Consider the following 20,479-nt stretch of genomic DNA (forward strand, 5'->3'; position numbering starts at 1 on the left):
CAACAGTTCAACCCAGGAAGCACTGCAGTTGAGATTGGAGCTACATAGAACATCAGGCTGTTCATTCTATATTGATTACAGGTCAACTTGATTCTTTAGTCTGACTGCTAGATGGGTCAGGCTTAGATTAGTTATCAGGGTTTTTTAAGCAATAACACCAAATGAATATAGAATACTTATGTGAGTGTAATTTAGATACTGAAACTTTTTAATCCATGCAACAAAAATGACAGAAATTGGTATTTGTCTATCTAGAAAGAAGTTTGAAAGAAGATGTAGTAACTGTGACAAATGATGCAAAGGTCTTTCTCAACCGAGTGAGGCTGAATTCTTTCCATCTCACTTCAGAAGCTGGACTCAAGAGAAGAGGATGAAAAGAGAAAAGATTTCATCTCAAAATAAGTAGATTTTTAAAATAATTATCACTGTGGTAAAACACAATTAGTTCACCCTGGGCTCCCATTCTCTGAAGACACAAGCCAAAGCTGGATAAAAGTAAATTTGGGATATAGAAGGAGATATGGCAAAGATGGAAATACTGAGATGACTATCGAAGCCTCTTTATTCCCAGGCCAAAGATGCACATTATCTTCCTGAAAGGTAAATGTATAAAGAAGGCTATTTGAGGGCTCAGAATTAACATCATTCATTTGCTAAAAGTAGCAACAGGCTCTGATTGTTTATAGACTGTTCCTCAGAAGAGAAGACTGTTCAAATCAATGACAGAAACTCCTGATCTGACATTTGAGGTATCTTGTTAGAATCCTGAAAATTCTTTCTCCAAAGACTCTCTTTAAATTTTCAAGTTCATTGCTGACTGGCCATTTTTTTTTAGATTAACATACTCTTTATTAAGCATCTCAATGATCTATACTCAGTAACAAAATAAGACCTCATGTGTGGACTTAAACCCTAACTGACACATAAATTAATTATTTGGACTGAGATAAATAACATTTTCTGGAAATCAGATCCTTTCCAGCCAAGGTTGGCTCTTTGAAGGAGTGCCTCTGGATATAACACTTGAAGGCACCTAATTAAACATGAGCATTTCCCAATTCAGGAAATTTCTTCTGGATTAATCATCCTAATGTCTGATTCGTAGTCTTATATTTTTGCTAGGATTCCTTTGTTTCCATATTTTTGGTGTCTTGAGATTTCATGAACATACAAGCCCCTTTGAGCTGCTATTCTAATTTCTTTCCAAGATGCTCTTCCCTGTGCTTATTTCTTAACGAACACATAAAGTAGGTAAATGTAGGAAAAAATAATAATATTCCTCTTTCCCTTGAGACCTGATCCTGTGTCAATAGGCTTCTGACCTGGTGATTTTTGCTGGTATTCTGCATCAATTCCAGTGCTAATGCCCAACATATGCACCTGCCTCTTCTTTAAGGGTAACAGGGAAAGGAAGGCAATTATTGTTAGTCATTTAGGAAGCAGTCCAATGTCCAACTCTGTCACTGTTTTCGTCATTGTCACTGACTTACCTTTTCCTCTGCATTCTGGGAAAGTTCGTAAGTTTTTCATCCACACTCCTAATTTAGTTTTCAACAAGGTCAAATCTGATTTTGCCATTTTGGTTTAAACGCTATTATTATTATTATTAAAAGTTGGGTGAAAGCTTTGCTTGCATCACTGTTTATTCTAAATAGGTAATGTTATAATTTCCAGAGATTGAATTTAGAAAGATTCAGCCTGAGTGAAGTAACGGGAAGATGTAAATAATGAGTAATTCTCTACATTTTCCTATTATAATCCTTATTTATTTTTGTTAGTTCATTGTGATTACATAAAGTAGCTGATAATTCACTGCTAATCTGCTCTTGTGCCTGTCATGGTACCCAATATTAAAATGAAGCATGCACTATTTTATGATTGTTTCACTGTATCCAAACACTCTAATTGTATGTGCTATCCTTTTATATATAATTTTCTACTTTTTTAATAGTGACATTTCTTTTTTACGAGTTTACACTCTTTTATTTTGGCATACTATTTAGTATGCATATATAACTTTTGCAGAAAAAATATTACTTAATTTATAAGAGATTTATAAGAGACCTGTGTCTCCTCTTTCTCATCATGAGGGTGTTTCTCTTTAAACAAATATCATTGATTTTTTTTTCCCTTAGGATAGTTTTTATTTCCCTTGGCTTTGTCCTCAGTGTAACTGTGTTTCTCCTTTCTCTAACTTCATATGTATTGTGGTTAGAAAGCTATGTCTTCACTCTTTGCAGGATATCATTTCAAGCCATTTTCTTTTCACTCTAATTTCACTATACAGTACAGACAAGCTGTAGAAGTAAGTTGAGAAAAATATATCAGGTCAACAAAATATATCCCTGGATTAGAGAATGAGACATAAGAGATAAAATTTATACAGTCTACAAAAGAGAGGTCTCCAAGGTAGACACTCCATGGCATGATCTATAAATATTATCAAGGTAACAAAATAAACAAAGCAAACTATTTACAGTCACAAAAGATAATAGGACAAGAATGATTGTCTGGAGCTAGGTGAAGGAAAGTTTACAATAATATATAAAAGAGAAAGTTTTTGAGCTGAAAGCAAAACCAAGCAATAAAATAAAGAAACAAAAAGTTAAGATCAATCAAAATCCTGTAATAAAACACAATTTCAGAAAACTTACAGGAAGAGGCAAGAAATGTATATATATATATTTTAAAAATGAATGATTATTCAATATTTATGGTAAAAATTAGGATTTAATCTTGGTATTTTGATAATCTATAACTTAAATAACATTAATTATTTCACATGAATTCTGTGCCTGCCATATTTTAAAAATGATATCTCATTGACTCTGTGACATTGAACTCATCCTCAACAAGGACAGCATGTGATCTCATCATCCTCTTTTCTGTGATGACCAAATCTCACAATGAAAAGTATATTTGTCTGACCTTAACACCTAGGCTCTTCCTCCTCCATCTCCTTTTTTTATAATTTCCATTTTCGTTTTTCTACCAAGATTGCTCTGAGCTCAGCAATGAGTTTTACCCTTTCAAATAAAAGGACACATGGCCACTGGTATTCTGACATGATCAATCTGATGCATTTCATTGAACCGACCAACACTTGCTTCTTCAGGGATCTTCTTGCTTATGTTCTCTCTCTTAATGGCTTTCTGAAGTCTTCATAAGTCTTCTTTTGCCTTTTAATAACATGGATATAGGCTTCAAAATTTTATTGTGTGAATTCATTAAATATGCACAAACATTCACATGCAGTGCCCTGCATAGAGAATTTAATAAATATTACTTCATCATTTTATAGTTCACCCATAAAGATGTACTTTGTTCTCTCCTCTTTCTAACAAACACTCCATAGAGAATCTCATCTCTTGCTGTGTTTTCATTTACCATTAATACACTGAAGATTTCCTAATCCATAATCCTTATCTCTTAAGTTTCAACCTCTCCTCTGAGCTCCAAATATATAATTTGAAATTGCTTTTTTTGCATATATAACTAGATATTCCAAAAGTACCTCAATCTTCATGCAATAAAAATTTAAGTCATTATTTACATTTTCCCATTACTTCACATGGGCTGAATATTTCTAAATTCAATATCTTTGGAAATTATAACATTACCTATTTAGAATAAACAAGCAAAGCTTTCACCCAACTTTTATTTTTATTCTTTTTATTTCCATGCATCTATGGAGCCCCAACACCAGCCAATTTTTCCCCACCAATATGGCATGTGTCATGTTCTCCTTTCCTGGTTTCTCAGTCACAGGCCTAATTTGCATAGCTGAGGTTATTGTGGTCTTTGCAGGATGACTAACAGAAGCACCCAACCATTTTATTGGCCCTAGCTTCTCTAGATTTTAATCCACTCTCCATATTACCTCTAGAGAGAGTTTGGTAAGGTTTGTAAATCAAACACCTGTTTATATTGCACCTCTGATTTAAAATAATTCCTGACTTCACATCACCAACTAGTAAGTTCAAACTTTTCAAAGCAACAAGGGAAAAAAAACCATTGTAGTTTCAAGCTATTTTTTCCCTTTTTCACTGACCTACATCATTGTTCCCAAATGTTACATGTTTTGGAGAAAAATTGTGCCCCTTCCACACTGACCTGTCCCTATTTCAATTTAGTATTCTGATCACATGAAGCTGGAATGATGGAGAGCCCCCGACTCATTTTCTCTTTCATGGAAGGAGTTGATGAATGAACAAATTTTTTAATATCTAATTTTCTGCTCTTAATGAATATTCTCAGGCACTAAGAGTATTGTTTTGCAGATGAGAGCACTGAAGTCTGAGAGGTGAAAATATTTGTACATTATCACACAGTAAGTTGCTAAGAGATGGGATTCTCAATAAGTCCTCTCTGACTCTAAAATCTGAGTGTTTCTCAACTATTTCATGGGATCACAGTGGCCATTTTTTTGAAGTAGTGAACTCTCCGATACTTAGTATTCAAAGAGATCAATAACCATTAAGTATGGGACATCTTTCTCAGATAAAATTTTATACTAACTATATAAAGAATTTGCTAATTCTAATTTCCTCCTCAAGGAAAACTCAAAACTAACTTAGATAAAAATGTAATATCACCTCAATATTTAAGCTAAAAAACTATAATTTTAATGCTATTATCAAGGCTCTATGGTTGTGTTTGCAACAGTATATAAAATTATTCAAGCTCAATATTCAAAAGCTTGATTATATATTCAGTGAGATGTAGTGCCATTTTGTGCACTGAAGTAGTTATAATAGCTTTTTAGTCATTCACAGTTTGAGCATAATAATATAATCTGAATAGTCAACAACTTGAATTAATAATTAACTGATGACATCTGGTATAATATAAAATTTTGTGTAAATTATATACATTTATGGTTAATAAAATTAAATATTTCTTATGTGTTCTTTTAGAGAATCTACCATGTCAAAGTCATCATTACATACCTTAATTATAATTATATACTAATCATATTAAAGTAAAATATGATTGAAATCTGTGGTAAATAAAAAAAAATCATATAATATGCTGAAATTTACCACTATGAAAAATTCTATTTTCATGTGGTTTAAATGCCCATGCTAATATCTCATCCATGTCTTTTAATAATTTTAGCCTAGAATAATTCCTTTATGAGGTAAAAATCCACTTTGATTAAACAGAAGAACATGAAATCAATAGTAACCACATCAAATTTTACTAGAATCATATAGATCAAAAAAAGTCTAAATAATTTTTTTAAATTGGTATTTGTATTATGCCAGAATCTTGGCCTAGACCTATAAGGAAAATGGAATGGAAGTTTCTTTTTCAATAAGCTACAGTTTAGTAAATTGTAGAATGCTAAGAGTCAAATTAGTGAATTCATAAGGTAATAAATATAGAAAATTAGCTAAGTTGTTAAGCACTAGAAATTGAGAAAGTCAAAAAAAGATTAACATAAGGAAAGCAGCTTGAGCTATATATTGGCTTTCCTCTAGTCAGAATCCTGTCCTGTTTCAAAGGGGACACTGCATTTTGAATACATAAAAAGGTATGCAAAAAAAAAAAAATGAGTTGGGTGCAGTGATGCACACCCACAGAGGTTGAAGTAGAAGGGGCACTGGAGCCCAGACTGACGGATCAAATGAGACCAGCCTGAATATCACAGAGAGAAAATAAAATAAGAACTCTGAGGCCTATGTGCTGTAATTTAAATATTTTTGTGATTTTTATCTACAAACCAACTTTTGAACTCTGTTCCTATTTTCTTAGGGACTGACAATGTTACATCTTGCAATCCATTAAATGCATCCCATTCTCTGAATTCTAAATGCCCGTCCTTCCTTATTGTAGTCTGCTTGAAGTCCTACTTTAAGTACTGGGGCCAAAGCAATCTTTTCCCTTACCACTTTATTTTGCCCACCTTTTTGGAATCATTCTCTTCACTTGCAATCTACTCATATATATCTCATTATCTATTTAATTACTTGCCACATTCTGGCTTTTCCCAGATCCTGGTATGTAGGTGACCAAGACTGACAACCTTTAACTTGTGGACTATATAGTGTTTATCCATATTTTGCCTGAAAGCTTAAAACAGTTGTAGAATAAATTACTTTGAGTATCAGTATCATGATGAATAAATGAACCAATGATGAATGAATAAATGTGTGAATGTAAGTTATTTAGATCAGCTGTAAGATCTATTCAGGTTTTTCAACCTTAAAAAGAATTCAGGGTAAAAATCTAATAGTCCCACAACTAGAAGTACTCATACTTACTTTGAATTTTACTGCATGAGCTTGTGAGTTTGTCAGTGTGAGGTAGGAGTCTGTACTCCACAGATCAATTTTTGCCTGTTATTTGCAAAATGAACTTTTCCTCTTCATTCTCTGGTTTCAACATATCCAGTTGTTTTGTTGGGGGCAGGCACAGGCAGTAGTGATATCTTCTGGTTTACAGTATTCTTAAACTTCAGGGCGAGAATACACGTGATGTGCATTCATTTATCCATAGGTTATCAATTCAGTGGCTAAATCTCTTTTCTCTTCATGATTTATTTTTTCATCAAGGTAGTAAATGATATGCTTTGAAAGGGTAATTTCATTAAGAGTGTACAATCTATCACTTGGTACAATTAATTCTTTAACAAAAAAATGTCTTAGTGATCTAGCATATGCCAGGCAATATGCTCTGCTGTTGAATAAAATATTTGGGAAGCTACTGATTTGGATTGAGGACGTACATTAGGCCCAATAGGTCAAAATCAAATGGAGTCACTTATACTAAGTTTCCATGTTCTTAAACCAACACCTAAACTGTTTACTATAAGAGTTGAACTTCCAAGAAATCATAAAGGGAAAGGATAATCAAATCCCCATGCAGGCCAGTTTTCTGAAAATAGCAGATTCACAGCAACCTATCACAAGAGGCCCCATCAACCTGAGCATCAGGGTAAGGAAGTCCTCTTTGCTTTAACCTAAATAAGGAAAATAATCTTAAGGAACATGATTTCAACCAGTCTGTTTTTTGCACTATACTGATTTCTTGTTCCTGTTTAAGAACCAATGGTACTGCCACCCCCAGTAAGGCACCTGTCTGTTTTTGTTTGTTTGTTTGTTTGTTTGTTTGTTTTGTTTTGTTTTGTTTTTTATGCTTGATACTCCCCAGATCATGAATTACTGGTAAAAGCCAACTGTATCTTTAAAACTCAACTTGTTGAAATTGTGTCCTTTGACAGTGCTAAGCCCTAGAGAGATACAAATGAATACAGAAGAGGTCATAACATTTTAATAAGGTGAATTGAAATGTAAAAACATCAATAAATATAACAAATTCGTTAACAAAGAGAAGAAGAAAATTGCCGACCAGGGCATGTATAACTCTACTTACTTATCAATGACTAGAGAGGTGAAAAAAGAATTATCAGCATTCCAACTTCTCTCCTCCAGACCTATCACAGCAACTGGATGTCTTGGCAGCTCCTAAAGGAGTTAAGGATGATATCCATATAAATAGAGCTAATGCATTCCTTTTGAGTAAATTGCTTGTCAAATTAGTTTCCCCTTTTGTACTTAAAGAAAGACTGCAGTGGTGAGCAGCAGCATGCAGAGATGCTTGGAGTGTACTTGGACCCTGCTCAGAATCAAGTGGTTCTGAAGGAACACAGAGCACCTGGGTAAATTAAAATTAGCAATTAGAGGGAATGGTATGCCACTCTAAGAAGATGGTAACTGCCAGGGTAAGTCTAGGGAGCAAATGCAAACTCCAAATAGTTTCCCCAAGTCCAAGGGAAATATTGTGTAATTATTTTGTTTACTTAACACTTCCATCTCAATCATCAGCATTCACACATTTGGGAGATACTTCCCTAACACTGTCCATCTACACACATAAGCACACACACTCATAAAAATCCAACTCAGGCTTTTGAGTATTCTAAGATGCAAACTCACAAAAGCCACTAGCAAAAGCTGAAAGTCAGGAGCATTAGAATGTTGCAAAATTTAATCATTGTTAATCAGATTTTATGGAATTTAGGATTTCAGGGAAAGGATCTTGGGTAGAGGGACTTAGAATTTCAAAAATGCAATAGACTGAGAGCTATAGCTAGGAAAGTCTCCCTACTTTTTGCGCATGCGGGCGTGTGTGTGTGTGTGTGTGTGTATGTGTGTGTGTTGGGGGAGTTCCTTTCATATTAATAGAAAAAAATTCTATTGACTTCCAAGGAGAAATATGAATAGATAACATTAACAATTGAAAAGCAGTTCAATTCACTAGCTATAACTCCCTCTCACTTTACCCACTTACATTGGGCAATCCATTAATGTATGTACTGTGAAGACATTTCCATGTATTTTTTTCTCTTAACCAACGCCAAATTAACTGTGCCGGTGAAACAATAGGAACAAGGACACAGCTGGCATGACAATTCCTGTGCTTTACCACCAAATCAGAATGGCTGACTTGGAAAACAGAGTAACAGATGGTGGGACCAATAGCTAGAGAAGCATGCAATTTGCTCAAGGTCATAAGAATTTTAGCAGAATTAGAAACAAAACCCAGGAAGACCTTGAAGCCAAATGCTATTGTTCATATGTATTCTTTCATAGAACACTAAAGTTTCAATTAAAAATCAGGGAGTAATTACAATATAGCTATAGGTTCTTTTAGATGCAATGATGGAAATGATAGTTTTGTTACAGGGAAGACGAACAGCTCATATTGCCTGCCTCTGCTCTGTGGAGCATAAAGGCCACATTGGAACCTGAGACTGGAACAAATGCTTGGTATCTCTATATGACAGTTAAGCCATTGACTTGTGTTATTTAGGCATTTGATATATGAATGTGTGTACATCAAGTTCAGGTAGGTTGACATTTTAGGTGAATTTCCCTGACATCAGTGTGTAGGACAAATTGAGCTGTCTGAAAGGGGAAAAGGGCAGGAGCTTGTGATCAGGGTGGATAACTTATGGAACTGTTTCAGTCATTGACATCAAATATAAGAAGAGGAAGAACTGAAACTAGGACATGGAGGTGGTGATGCTCCTGCAGATTGAGAGCCGTGCTGACTTTCTTTCTTGAGAATGAGGGTGGTGTATGTAGAAATACCCCAGGTTGAGACCCAAGCAAGATTATGTTGGAAACATCCAGGAGGCAGTGAGATTCATTTCTATAGCTCAGAGGGAAAATTGAGTCCAGATTCACAAACTGGACGGTTACCTATATAGAGATGTCAGAGAGATCCATAGTCGTAAGTGAATTTGCAATGAAAGGGTCAAGTAAAATTTGTAATAGAATCACCGGGAAAAGTTTCATTTAAAGTCAGATAGTAGGTTCACAAAATCTTAAAATATTATAAACTAGACTCCAGTACAATGTGAAACTCCTGCTTTTTAAAAGATTGTCAAGAAAGGCCACAGACTAGGGGAAAACATTTGCAAACTATTTATATGATCCTAAGACTTCTGTATTTTAGAAGCTGTTTCAGAGAAATGTGAAGATCTTAAAGCTTTAGGAGAATTCAAACAGAAGCAGGACTTTGGGCATCTGAAAAATATTCTTTCATGATCCTTTATGCTACCATAATTGTCAGCAAAAATATTTATCATGTATCTCTTTCATGCTTGACAGGGTCCTTATGTTCTAGCTTGTTTCTAATAACTGCGTGTAAACAAGGATGATCCGTGTTCAAACACGACAATGACCTAATTCAATTACCTCCCAATGTTGGAACTACAACTGTCAAGTGAGCTGAAAAAATCCCTGTTAGCTAGGTATTATTTCAACAACACTGAAGACTCATCCTTAAGTGCCCTGAATTACTGGGGTTTTTGTTGTTGTTGTTGTTGTTTCTTTGTCTTGCCTTACAAAACAGTAGCATCCCTTCTGACGAATGACAACTGTGCAGAAGAACTGTGATAAACAGCAAGGATACACATAGCGGAAATTCTTCCTAATTAATTGGCTGGTTAAAATAGAAAATAGTGTCTTTGTAGCTGTAGCGACTGAAGCCTGCCTGTGAGACAGCATCTCCCATTAACTCGTGGATTCACTTCTTTTCTAGCAGCGCAGCCAGGAAGGTACTTATATACATGTGCATCTAACACGTGCGTCTGTGCAGGGGCGGGCAGGAACAAGAAAGGAGAGAGTGAGGACGGAAGAGGGAGAAAAATAAGAGGAAGGTGGGGGGGGGGGAATACAGAGAGAGCGCGCCGGAGAGATCGTGGGAGACGTGAAAGAGTGAAGGATCAGAAGGAGGGGGGATGTAAAAGCCAGGTTTTTATTGGAAGCAATTGAAGTGGTTGCTACGAGACCCGCTCCAGCAGAGGACCAGCAGCCAGACTGATGCTGATGGTTCTTAGCTCGTACTAAACCTTTCCTCTGACACAGTTTTAGAGTTGTTTAATATCTGAGCAAGCACCTGACACGGGTGACTTTTTCCTTCCTTTTTTTTTTTTTTCCTCCTCCAGTCCCTCGGGTAAGATGGAGGTAGAAAATGAAGCCAGGTGCTCCCAGGGCAGCGCGACAGGAGGGTCCAGAGAGTACAAGGTGGTAATGCTGGGAGCAGGGGGAGTTGGTAAAAGCGGTAAGTTTTAACAACAAATGCTGGGGAAGGAGGGACCTCTATGCAGGAAACTCTAGAGTGGAAAATAATGATAATAATGTTGGTGCTGTTAGGGTCTGGCTGCGGCAGGGAGCGTCTGGCAGGATGTTTAGAAGTGTAAAGATTGTTAACGGGATGCTGATGAGTCAGGAGATTGGAGAGACAGTCATGATATGTAGAACTTTAAGATGATGATTTTCTCCTTCTATCTCATGCGGGTGATATTTGCTCTTAATTTACATGGTTTTTAAAAATTAATAGTGATACTTAATAAATATTCATGGTCTGGGAAAAAATGTGCTCCTATTCTAAAAAAAAAAAAAAAAAAAGAAAAAGTAGGAAAAAAAGAAAAGATATTCACATCAGGAAAGGAATGCTGTAAATATTCAACTAATCACACAGATAGATACAGACACTGGCTCGGGATTCTCATGGATGATTGTGGTATTTCTTTCACTGGGAGCTTCCTAGTGTCCTTTTCCTAGTTTGTGTCTGACATAGCAAGTGTGGGTTGTGAACCAAGAGGGAAGTTGGTGTTTTGAAAGTAACTGTGGTTTAAAGAATAGTAGGACACATACAGGGTGAGCCAACCAGGCATTTTAGTTAATGGAACTAAAAGGAAAAGCTACAAGAATTAAAGGATGTGGGATGGTAATGAGGTGATGACAAGACTGGGTAATTTATTTTTGGTACATAAAGATCAGGAGTCATTGGGGCTTTGGTTTCATGAGGAGCTTAAAAGGCCAAGTATTACAAATTAAAGAAATAGATATTCAGTAATGTTTGAGGATGAATATATGTTAGATAGTTTGGGCCTATGGATATCATTAGAACACAAAGATATATAGTTCTTTATATAAACATAAGATTCCCTACTGGGAATACATGTTTGGGCATGTCAAAGGGCAAAAGAAAAATGAGGTTAGCATGGACACACTTTATCAAAACTATTCAACACTTAAGTGCTTGATGACAAGATTCAAAGTTAAGGAAAATACTCTTGCAGAAGAAATCCCAAAGCTAATAATTTTGATGGTGGTTCCAGAAGTAGTAAGAAAGTTTAGCAATGAGGAAATGTGGGAAAGACAGAGTAACTTTAGTGGACAGAAAAGGCAGAGAAAAAAATTATCAAGAGACAAGGAATTGAGCCACTCCAATATTCCTCTGCTGCACCCAAAGAAATTATCATATAAAGAAAAAGAAAAGAAAAAAAACGGCAGATTTGGATGTGATAGGGGCTAAGAGGTTGCGTAAGTGAGAAAAATTATTTATCTCTTCTAGGAAAGAAATGTGAAATGAAAGGCTTTGTAACAATATATGAACAAAAAATGAAAAAAAAACCTTCTTTGTTAATATAATGGCTTGGGAGGGAATAAATCAAAAGAGATGATGATTGGGGGGGAGGAAGTAAGCAGGAAGGATAAGGGAAAATAATCTATGAAAATGAAGTTATGCTTTAAAAACATGTCATCAGATACAATGAGAAAGAAGTTATGTGGGGGGCTGGGACTGGGGCTCAGTGGTAGGGCACCTGGTCTGGCATGTGTAAGGCAGTGGGTTCCATTCTCAGCACCACATATAAATAAATAAATAAATAGATAAATAAATAAAATAAAGGTATTGTGTCCATCAACAATTAAAAAATATATATTTAAAAAGGAAGTTATGTGGGAATAAAATCTGAGAAAAGAAACAGATTAAGAAAAAATTTATAAAGTCTAGAGGCCATGAACATAACCTATGGCTGGAGCTGGTGAGGTGGGAGAGTCTATAATAGTTCACGTGCCAATGAGTCCCCTTTGCCGGCTAGCAAGGTGTTTTCTTATTTTACCAGGAGGTGGGGGATGTGGGAACTGAGTGATTGGTCTTTACATACCTCATTTTATTCCACGGATGCAGATTTGGAAAGTGGAGGTGTTGCCTAGGAGCACCCTCCAACAAGACCCTTATGTTGTGATATTAGGAAGTTAGAATGCTGATATTATGTCTTCTGTTTTGACCTCACCCAATATTATTTGTAATGACTACTCATTGTTACCATTGCAATATCTAGATATTTTCAAGATAACACATGGTTGGAGGAGTGGCTTGGGTTACTTTCACCTTCACTTTATATAAAAGAAACCAGTTCCTAATTAAATACTTGAATAAAACTTTTCCTCTGGGAGAAGGACAACAGTAAACAGCTCACCCTCAGAAAAGGTTAAGAATAAAAGATGGTAAATAGTTTGGTTGTACTGATTATATAAATGGCATCCTTGGCTATTTCTCCAGAGAATTTTATTCATATTACAATTTCACTCCTGGAAAATACTGTCCTTAGGACCAAGTGTTTCCCTGTGATAGAATCACATCTTGCCCTTGGACATTATTCTTATGATTTATATGGTGTTATCAGTATGTAAATATTCAGGCACTGACCTCAATACTAACCTTTTCTTGAAGGTTAAAGTATTTGATTTCTAGTGAACTAAAATATTTTTTAAAAAGTCACTTTTCTATGAAGAATGTCATTGGGATTTTTATAGGAATTGCATTAAATTTGTATTTTTTTTGGTATTATGGCCATTTTGACAATATCAATTCTGCCTATTCAGGAGCATGGGAGATTTTTCCATCTTCTGAGGTTTTCTTCAATTTATTTCTTAGTGTTCTGTAGTTTTTATTGTAAAGGTCTTTCACCTTTTTTGTTATATTTATTCCCAGGTATTTTATTTCACTTGAGGCTATTGTGAATGGAGTAGTTTTTCTAATTTCTCTTTCAGTGGATTCATCGCTGATGTTTAGGAATGCGTTTGATTTATGGGTGTTGATTTTTTATCCTGCTACTTTGCTGAATTAATTTATTAGTTCTAAAAGTTTTCTGATGGAATTGTTTGGATCTTTTAGATATAGAATCATGTCATTGGCAAATGGTGATGGTTTTAGTTCTTCTTTACCTATTTGGATCCCTTTAATTTCTTTCTTCTGTCTAATTACTCTGGCTAGAGTTTCAAGGATGTTGAATAGAAGTGGTTAAAGAGAAGACTCTTGCCTTGTTCCAGTTTATAGAGGGAATGCTTTTATTTTTCTCCATTTAAAATGATGATAGCCTTGGGTTTAGCATATATAACTTTTATAATGTTAAGGTATGTTCCTACTATCCCTAGTTTTTCTAGTGTTTTAAACATGAAGGTGTGCTGTATTTTGTCAAATCCTTTTTCTGCGTCTATTGAGATGATCATATGATTCTTTTTTAAGTTGATTAATATGGTAAATTATGTTTATTGATTTATATATGTTGAGCCAACTCTGCATCTCTGGGATGAATCCCACTTAGAAATAGAAAAAGCAATCATGAAATTTATTTGGAAAAGTAAGAGACCCACAATAGCCAAAGCAATCCTTAGCAAGAAAGGTGAAGCAGGAGGTTTTTTTGTGATAAATGCCAGATCTTAAACTATACTACAGAGCTATAGTCACAAGAAACAGCACTGTATTGACACCAAAATAGATTTGTAGACCAATTGTACAAAATAGAGGACACAGAGACAAACCCACATAAATATGGTTATCTCATTCTAGACAAAGGTGTCAAAACATCACTGAATAAAAGATAGCCTATTGAATAAATTATGCTGGTAAAACTGGAAATTCATATGTAGCAAAATGAAATTAAACCTGTCCCTCTCACACTGCCCAAAAATCAACTCAAAATGTATCAAAGACTTAGGCACTAGAACAGCAACCCTGTACCTAATAGAAAAAGAAGTAGACCCAAATCTTCACATATCAGCCTAAGATCTGACTTCCTTAACAAGATCCCTAAAGCACAAGAAGTAAAATCAAGAATCAATAAATGGGATGGATTCAAATTAAAAAGCTACTTCTCAGCAATGGAAACAATAATGTAAGAAGAGAGCTGACATATTGGGAGAAAATCTTTACCACGTGCACCTCTGATAAAGCATTAATCTCTAGGATATATAAAGAACTCAAAACACTTAACACCAAAAAATAAATAAATAAAAATAAAAATAAAAAGCAAAAGTAAAAAACAAATAACCCAATTAATATATGGGTTAAGGAACTGAACAGATACTTTACAGAAGAAGAAATATAATTGATCAACAAATATATGAAAAAATCTCAGAAATGCAAATCAAAAGTACACTAAGATTTCATCTCACTCCAGACAGAATGACAATCATCAAGAATACAGGCAACAATAAATGTTGGCAAGGATGTGGGGGAAAAGGCACATTCATACATTGATGGTAGGACTGTACATTGGTACAACCACTATGGAAAGAAGTATGGGTATTCCTCAGAAAACTTGGAATGGAATGACCATTTGACCCAGATATTCCTTGGTTTACACCCAAAGTACTTAAAATCAGCATACTACAGTACTGCAGCCACGTCAATGCTTATAGCAGCTCAATTCACAAATGGCTAAACTGTGGAACCAACCTAGGTGTCCTTCAATAGGTGAATAGATAAAGAAAATGTAATATATATATATATATATATATATGATGGAATATAACTCAGCTTTAAAGAACAATAAAATTATGGCATTTGCCAGTAAATGGATGGAGTTGGAGAATGTCATGCTAAGTAAAGTTAGCTAATTCCATAAAACCAAAGGCTGAATATTTTCTCTACATATGTGGATGCTAATTCACATTAAAGGAGGTGGGGCACTAGAGAAGAATAGAGTTACCCTAGATTAGGTAGAGAGAAGTGAAAGGAGGGGAGGAGAGGGGATGTGAGGATAGGAAGGATAGTAGAACAAAACAGACATTATTACTGTATATATATATTACATTACAAGTGTGATTCTATAACATGTATGCTCAGAAAAAAGAGAAATTACATCCCATCTATGTATGATATATCAAAGTGCATAAATTCCTTCTACTGTCATGTATAACTAATTAAAACAAATTTAAAAAAAATTTAAAAGTCACTTTTCATATTTCTGAAGAACCGGATGAACAGAGGAATGTCAAGGTATTGTTCAGGTAAGTGGGTCTCATGCAAGGATTTTCAGGAGAATGTCTGCTCTTCTTTAGGAGCTAACGAAGATGCACAGGTCTCAACTGTTTCCACTTCTGAGAGGCATGTCTGAGTCAGCCTTGAACATAGATGTGAAACTCAATTTACTATAAGCATAATTTTATACCCCAACTTATGACCAGAATTTTTAAATGAACAAAATTTTGGAACTTTTCTATGCTTACTGAAAAATTATGTTATTATCATTCTATTCATATTTTAGCAAAATATATTATGGTGAGTTGGACTTGTAAATATTGAAATAGAAATTCCCAAAAGATTTAAGAGATATGTATGAATAAATGTATTATGTATGAGAAATTTCAAGCCATGAATAAGTAGTAAGTTTTATTGAACATATACTATGAACAAGCCTATACTAGTTACTGTAGAGGGAATGTGTAGGAAATGAACCTTGCAAATGAACTAGTAGTGGCAGGTAAGGATTTTGTGAATTTTATGCTTATATGTATCCCTTACCAGAATCTGAGTGAGTGTCTCTATTTTACAGAATGAAAAGATGAGGCCCATTTTTACAAAGAATAATCTGAATCAAAATAGGGCCATCCAGGAGGATTGTCGAGTTCAAAGCCAGCCTGAGCAAAAGTGAGGCACTAAGCAACTCAGTGAAACCCTGTCTGTAAATAAAATACAAAATAGGGCTGGGAATGTGGCTCAGTGGTCGAGTGCCTCTGAATTCAATCCCTGGTACACGCCCCCTGCCAAAAATACACACATATATACACATACATACTACTATAGCAATTGACTTCTCCCCCCAATATGTATGTATGTATATGCATATATACATGTATGTCTCTTCAAGAAGTAATTGAAAGCATTATTCTGACAAAAGATGCTGACAAGATTATAGTCACTATAATACAAAATTGTTGAAACAGTACAGCTCTACATTGTTATGAGAGAAAGGGGCAGGAGATGAATGAGCATGTGTTTATGCCTAAACTACGCACGTCTTCTGGTTGTCTTCCATTCACATGTTCACCATCATCTGCCTCATTTACTCCTCACCTTGATCTTGTGAAGATATATTACATTCTGCATTTTATGGATGTGAAAGCTGAGTCCCACAGGGGAGAAAATCCTACAGCCCAGAGACATAGAAATATTAAATGGTAAATCTAAGCTACAAATACATATATGTCTAATTTCAAGGTTTACAGTATTTTCATTTTCCCCACCTGAGAGCTTTAACTTTGTTTTCTTGGAGGAGATTGTACTATGAACCTGAGTTCCAGCTTCAGCTCCATCTTCACAGATGTAGTTTAGATATTAAAAATTAATCATGTATATCAATCAAAATTCTTGAAAACCTTAATCTTCTGCCCAAACAACATAGAGTGTTAACTTTATAGGATGGAGCAGGGAGAGGTATGGTGATTCTGACCAAAATTACAACATGGAGGCAACAAAAGCAATGTTCTTACACATTGGGAGACCCCTGGGTGCCTTCACCACATAGAGAAAGAACAATAATCCCCTTGACTTTAGGAGAGCAATTAAAATAATTTATTGAAAACTTGAACTATGCAAGTGCACAAAATAAACCTTTTGCTGAATATATTAGGTAGATTTTCAAAATCTATTAGATGCCAATCTAAGGAAGTGTGTTTTCTCTATATGCGTTATAGAATAATTGATAGAAACCACATGTCATAAATGGAAAGTACCTACCTTGTCCATTTATTTAATAGGAACCAAAGGTATGTGTTTATGTGTGTGTATGTGTGTGTGTGACCCTACACCAGTACAAAACCCTAAATTATGAGAAAAAAAAATAGCCACAAACTCAACTCTCTACTCAGCCCTGTCTACTGGGATTTAAAAAATACATAAACAAAATAGAGATGCTATGTTGTAGGTACAGTGATAGAGCAGTACTCGTGGTATTTTGAAAGCAATGGGAGCTATGGGAAGTTAGAGTGATCTATTTCGTCAATTGTTTAGCTGCTCAGCTGTAGCCTTGGAACTATTTTTTCAATAGGCCATGTAACCTTCCATCAACCAGCATGAAATATCCCTCTCCTTACTGGAGAGCAGGCTACTGCCCATGAATGATTATGTGTGTGTGTGTTTGTGTGTGTGTGTTTGTGTATATATATCCTTGTCATGTGGTGGGATTGTGATAGTGTGCAGTGGCAGTCTTCTATACTGCTTAAACACGTGGAGGGGGCTCTTATCACTGAATCTGGTTGTTATTTGCAAAGCCTGACAATGAATTCAATTTAAGCTCTTGGGATTTGCTCGTAAATACTAGGTGTCCAATGACTGTGACCAAGCAGTGCCATCTGTTCTTCTGGACCTTCAGTAGGCATCAGCTGAGTGCTCTAGCTGGCTACTGCACCAGATTATCACTTCTGCCTTTTCTGTCTGCCATCACCACATTCCAGCTGACAGCATAGCATCAGAAGGGGGATGTTGACCTGTTCTAGTCTCTACACACAACCAGGAACTTCAGTGCCTGCCAATGCCAAGTGTATTGCAGCAATAGAAGTGTGTGCCTGATTCTCCCTGCAGTAGGAATGAAGGATGGGAAGCTGACAGGTAGGGTGGGCCTTCTGGGGATGCTGTCCTGAGAGGGAAATCAAAGGAAACAAAATGTTTACATCCCAAGCAAATGTCTTTAGTTGAACTGTAATGATATGGTGCAGGATATTTGTGATCTCATAATGGAACCTCCCATAAAGAATTTTAACAAGTTACAGAAGTTGTAACGGTAGTGGCCAGGAAGTCTTTGATCATAAAACTGCTTTTATAGAAAATTCATATTTGTGTAGTCAACTACTTCAATGACCCTCACAGAATTTTAAGAGCAAAACCTGACAATATAGTAAGTGTTAAGTAATGCTTGTAAAATAAATGGAAAGTTCCTTTTAATTATTTACCACTTAACAGCATGTGATCTTACATCAGTTACTTAAGCGCTTGGGAGTCTCCATTTTCAACATTAATGGCAGTAAATTAAATTATCTCAAGAGAGTTGCTTGGGTAGACAGTATTGGACAATACTAAATATTTTTGATAAAAAAAAGTATCACATCTTTACTAAAACTCTTCCCTCCTTCCCTCCCTCCTTCTCTCTCCTTTTTCCTTTTATATCTTCACCTAAGATGTTTTATCTCTGTAGAGATAGAGACCAAAGAGGAGTGGGGGAGAGGGACAGAACTTTCAGATAGGTTTTAGGAAAATGAGGCAATTTGGTTGAATATTGTACGCCTGCTTTGTGTATCCAGATTTTCTATGTCTTCTCTTACTCTCTATATCTTTATATTGATTACTATCAGCATTGGCCTCTTGAGTGGTATTTTCAATGACAATAATAATGGGGATTTGCTGGTTACCTTAATAAACAATTCCTTTATCTAACTTAATAGACCCGTAAAACACACACACACACACACACACACACACACACACACACACACCATTGCCTGTTAGAGAAAGGATTTGGGAACAATCTCCTAATACCATGGACACAAAGGGCCTGTTTAGAGGGACTATGATTTTCATGGAATGTGCTTGTGCTTGAATGTGGACAGAAATGAATCTTTCCAATATATGTATTTTTAATACAATTTGTGCAATAAGACCTTCCCTTATTCTTTATATTATCATCACTGCTACATTTCAGTAAAAAGTCACATTTAACGATGGAAGAAAGAAGTGATAATAAATTACAGTCACACTTACAGGTTTTTTTTTTTTTCAATGAATAAATCTGACCCTATCTAGAGCCACAGGGAATGTCTTTTATTTGAAATTGTAAAAACTTTAACTCTCCACTACCATCATTTAACACTCTCCACTACCATCATTTAATTGCTCTCCACTACCATCATTTAACACTCCCCTGTATCCCACTCCTCTCTGGTCTCTCTGCCACTCTCAGTCTGATGGTCCTGAAAACCTATTTTGCTTACTTCTTCTGCTCACAACCCACCCATTGCCACCAGGCAGACATCGAAAGCCTGCAGAACTCCTGATGCCTGAGCAAGGTCAGACTATCGGTCAACCATCCATGAAGAAGGGCATTCCCATGCCAGTTAAATGGGGAGGGCTGCCTTGTTGGAAGGCATGAAGCAGGAATAAAGCCAGAGAGGGCTGAAAATTGGAAACAAGAAAACAGAAACATGTCAGGAGCCAGAAGAGTCAATGAGGGACTGGAATATAGAGTGAACAGCACCCTGGCATGGGAACGACAAATGAGAAGATTCAGAATTGAAGTCCGTCTGACTATCCAGATTCTGCACAAGTATTTCCTCCTTCTTCCTACCACGGTCGATGACATATTTCTGCTCTTTGTAACGTAACACTTACAATTCTTTCAGATCATTATTTGTTTCATCACTATTGACAATTGCACAGGTTCTTCTAGCATGTGTTACATGGTCTTGAAATGTAATTTAAAGCTTGATTTTTTTTATTTAATTTACCATCTCCTTATATTTTATTTTTCCATCTTGATTGCACATTCCTGTTATGTAGGAAATAGATTTCATATTGTCTTTCTTTTCTCATGACACCCCTGGTAGTAAACCCTCACAAATTTAATTTCTTTTCCCGTTTCTGTCTTTCAGGAAATACAGAGTGTAAGATGTCAGGCATACATACTAAAATAAAACTAAGTGATACTCTCATACTTTATGATATAAAGAACCAATGGATATTAAAAAAAATAAACTGTCACAGAGAGAAAAGTGTCAGGTCTGTGAGCATAGGAAAGGACTGTGGCTTGGAAAGTACCTAGGTTCAGGCCACATGATTAGTCTTGGTGACAATAAATTCAAAGGTACAAGCCCATCCTATATTTAGAAAGTGTATTCAT

At 35.6% G+C, this 20,479-nt stretch overlaps 1 protein-coding gene across 1 annotated transcript in view; it reads left to right on the plus strand.

Annotated features, from left to right (window-relative positions):
* The first annotated feature begins 10,472 nt into the window (after positions 1 to 10,472).
* Rit2 (Ras like without CAAX 2) overlaps positions 10,473 to 20,479 on the plus strand; it is a 325,091-nt gene continuing 315,084 nt past the window's right edge. The window contains exon 1 of the mRNA XM_076836867.1: positions 10,473 to 10,575. Within this exon, the coding sequence (XP_076692982.1) occupies positions 10,473 to 10,575 (103 nt within the window). The remainder of the gene's footprint in view (positions 10,576 to 20,479) is intronic.

The sequence above is a fragment of the Callospermophilus lateralis genome, chromosome 17 (assembly GCF_048772815.1).
Source record: "Callospermophilus lateralis isolate mCalLat2 chromosome 17, mCalLat2.hap1, whole genome shotgun sequence".
NCBI classification, from domain to species: Eukaryota; Metazoa; Chordata; class Mammalia; order Rodentia; family Sciuridae; genus Callospermophilus; species Callospermophilus lateralis.